The sequence below is a fragment of the Otolemur garnettii genome, unplaced genomic scaffold, assembly GCF_000181295.1.
Source record: "Otolemur garnettii isolate 467f Iridium unplaced genomic scaffold, OtoGar3 scaffold00044, whole genome shotgun sequence".
Classification (NCBI taxonomy): domain Eukaryota; kingdom Metazoa; phylum Chordata; class Mammalia; order Primates; family Galagidae; genus Otolemur; species Otolemur garnettii.
In genome coordinates, this window is record NW_003852439.1 from 6,762,019 (window position 1) to 6,764,897 (window position 2,879).

The 2,879-nt window shown below is 56.3% G+C and overlaps 1 protein-coding gene across 1 annotated transcript in view; it reads left to right on the plus strand.

Annotated features, from left to right (window-relative positions):
* Window positions 1-2,424, plus strand: part of PIGQ (phosphatidylinositol glycan anchor biosynthesis class Q) — a 17,348-nt gene extending 14,924 nt beyond the window's left edge. The window contains exons 11-12 of the mRNA XM_023513839.1: window positions 1,060-1,121; window positions 2,194-2,424. Coding sequence (XP_023369607.1) covers window positions 1,060-1,121; window positions 2,194-2,346 — 215 coding nt within the window. The 3' untranslated portion in view covers window positions 2,347-2,424. The remainder of the gene's footprint in view (window positions 1-1,059; window positions 1,122-2,193) is intronic.
* The last annotated feature ends 455 nt before the right edge of the window (window positions 2,425-2,879 follow it).

Sequence of the window (2,879 nt, forward strand, 5' to 3'; positions counted from 1 at the left end):
TTTTTTTTTCTTTTTGAGACAGAATCCCACTATGTCACCCTTGGTAGAGTGCTATAGCATCACAGCTCACAGCAACTTCCAACTCCTGGGCTTAAGCGATTCTCTTGCCTCAGCCTCCCAAGTAGCTGGAATTATAGGTGCCCACCACAATGCCCGGCTATTTTTTGCTTGTAGTTGCACCTCCAACTCTCTTGCCTCAGCCTCCCAAGTAGCTGCAACCATAGGTGCCTGCCACAATGCCCAGCTATTTTTTGGTTGTAGTTGTCATAGTTGTTTGGCAAGCCTGGGCTGGATTCAAACCCGGAAGCCCCGGTGTATGTGGCTGGCACCCTGGCCACTGAGCTACAGGTGCTGAGCCCGCTCTTGCTTGTCTTTTCAAGAACCTTCTACCTGGCTCTTGGTGCCTGTAGCTCAAGTGGCTAAGGCACTACTAGCCACATACACCAGAGCTGGCGGGTTCGAATCCAGCCCAGGCCTGCCAAACAACAATGACAACTACAACCAAAAAATAGCTGGGCATTGTGACAGGCACCTGTGGTCACAGCTACTTGGGAGGCTGAGGCAAGAGAGTTGGAGGTGCTGTGAACTGTGATGCTATGCACTCTACCAAGGGTGACATAATGGGATTCTGTCTCAAAAAAAACCCCTCTACCTAGGGATTGCCTGGGCTTGGGAGCCTGAATGTAGGCTAGGGGTATGGTGGGTTCCCAAGTCAACCAAGCATGCAGAAGTTGGAAGACATTAAGAAGCCAGCAAGGTGGCCACCACCCAGCAAGCACCCTGTCTACTTTGCTGGAAAATTCATATCCCATTCAGAAAACACCCCTGGCCTGTGCCCATCTGTCACCTGGCTGGCTCTTCCATGCTTGCCGAGCACTGGCTTCTGTCTTTCAGTGAAGTTCTGCTTGAAGCTTTGATACTGGCCAGGCAGCCAGCTTGAGAGGCAGAGAGAAGGGTGGGGACAGGGAGTGCCATGTGCCTGCTGATACTTGGAGCAGGACCAGAAAGGCCTAGGTGGGAGCTACTGCTCTTCCTCATGAGCACCTTGCTCTCTTGCAGCTGGTGTGAAGTTCCGTGTCCTAGAGCACCAGGCTGGCAGGCCTCTTCGACTCCTGATGCAAGTAAGGCCTCCTTGTAGCCCCTATATTGCTACCTATGTCTGGGACACCCCCATGCTGTGGCCCATGTTCCAGGATAGTTGGGGTCAGCGGGTGGGTTCTGGGTAGTACCACTCGAGCCTGGGATAAGGTGTGAGTGGGACAGCCCAGTAGAGCTGAGGGGCAGGGTCCACATGGGAAGCCCCCTGCCAGGCCCCCTGGGCATCATGACTCACTCTGTGGGAACCATCCCAGCAGGGCCTGAGAGATCTATTGTGGTCTGTGGCTGAGGCCCGGCCCAGTCATGGATGGGGTCCCCTTCTGTCTTGTGTCAGAGGTGCCCTTCGCTTCCAATGCTGCCCCATTGGCCCTGCATCTGGTCTCCTGTCCTGGGCCTCATTGGGCTGGAGTTCTGCGTAGAGTAGAACTGATTTAACAGAGGCCTCAGAATGCATGATGTTTCCTGATGGGCCTGGGCTAGGGCTTCTCTTTCTAAAACGGTCCTGGGGGCTTGGTCCCTGAGCAGGGCAAGTTTTGGGGTAACTTTCTAGGTATCAGGCTGCCTGGTGTTGGTTGTCATGGTCCAGCACCGCTTCCCCAGTATGGCATTTCTCAGATGCTGAGGTAGCCAGGACCCTGCATCATGGTTTTCTCTGGGATATAGCACGTTGCCTGTCATCCTGTCCAGGGAGGCTGTGGGGGGCTAAGTGAGTCCTACAGAGGAATGTGTCCATGTGGCAGAGCCTGTGGAGTTGGTGTCTGCCCTCTAGGGAAGTATACTCCCCCCACCTCCACCTCTGCCCTGCCCAGAGCTAATGGCAGTGGACACTGGCTCAGTGGAGCATGGAGCCATCTGATTTGCTGCCTGAATGCTCCCTTCCATGTTGCATGCTCACCTGTCTCCCTAAGAGTTGGGCTGGGCTCAGATCACAGGTGAGGGGCTGTCTGGGACAGAGTGGACCCTGTCTGGACTTTCCACTCCAAGGACCCCACAAGAGGGCCAGCAGGTCCAGGATATACCCCAGTTCTTCCTCTGCAGACAAGGCTGGAGCACCTCCCATCCACTTCACTAACTCCTGAACCCTTGTCCTTCCAGATAAACCCCTTGTCCTACAGCCGCGTGGTGCATACTTACCGCCTCCCCAGCTGTGGCTGCCACCCCAAGCACTCCTGGGGATCCCTGTGCCGCAAGCTGTTCTTTGGGGAGCTCATCTACCCCTGGAGGCAGAGAGGGGACAAGCAGGACTGAGGGGCTCCAGCAGCTGGCCCTCCTAGTACCGCCACATGGCCACAGTCAGCCCTCTGATCAGCCATAATGGCACTGACTGCCTAGATGGGTGGTGCTGTGGCCTGTATCCAACTCGATGCCACTGCGTGCTCCTGAATGTGGGCAGGCCCTGCTCTCACTCCTGCCCCTAGTTCTCTGGGGCCTGCATAGGCCCTGCCTGCAACACCTCCTCCCAACTCAAGGGGGTAGCAAGACGCAGGGGGTGGCCAGCTAGGCCACCTGGCTGTGCTGTCTCTAGTACCACCTACCTAGGAACCCACCTCCTGACTTGCTGTCCTCACTACACCCATTAGCCTGATGCCCAGGAACTTCGCTCCACCCTGTCCTTTATGCCAGACTGCGAGAGGGACTGCCCATGGAGGTATGCTGGCAGGTCTCCCTGGCTGCTTTCTCATGGCTCCCTACCATCAGGTGGGGGTGGCCCCCAAGCAGGCTCTTCTGGGTCCCTGGTGCCTTCCAGCTGCCTCAGCAGATGGTGCCCCCTCCAGGATTGA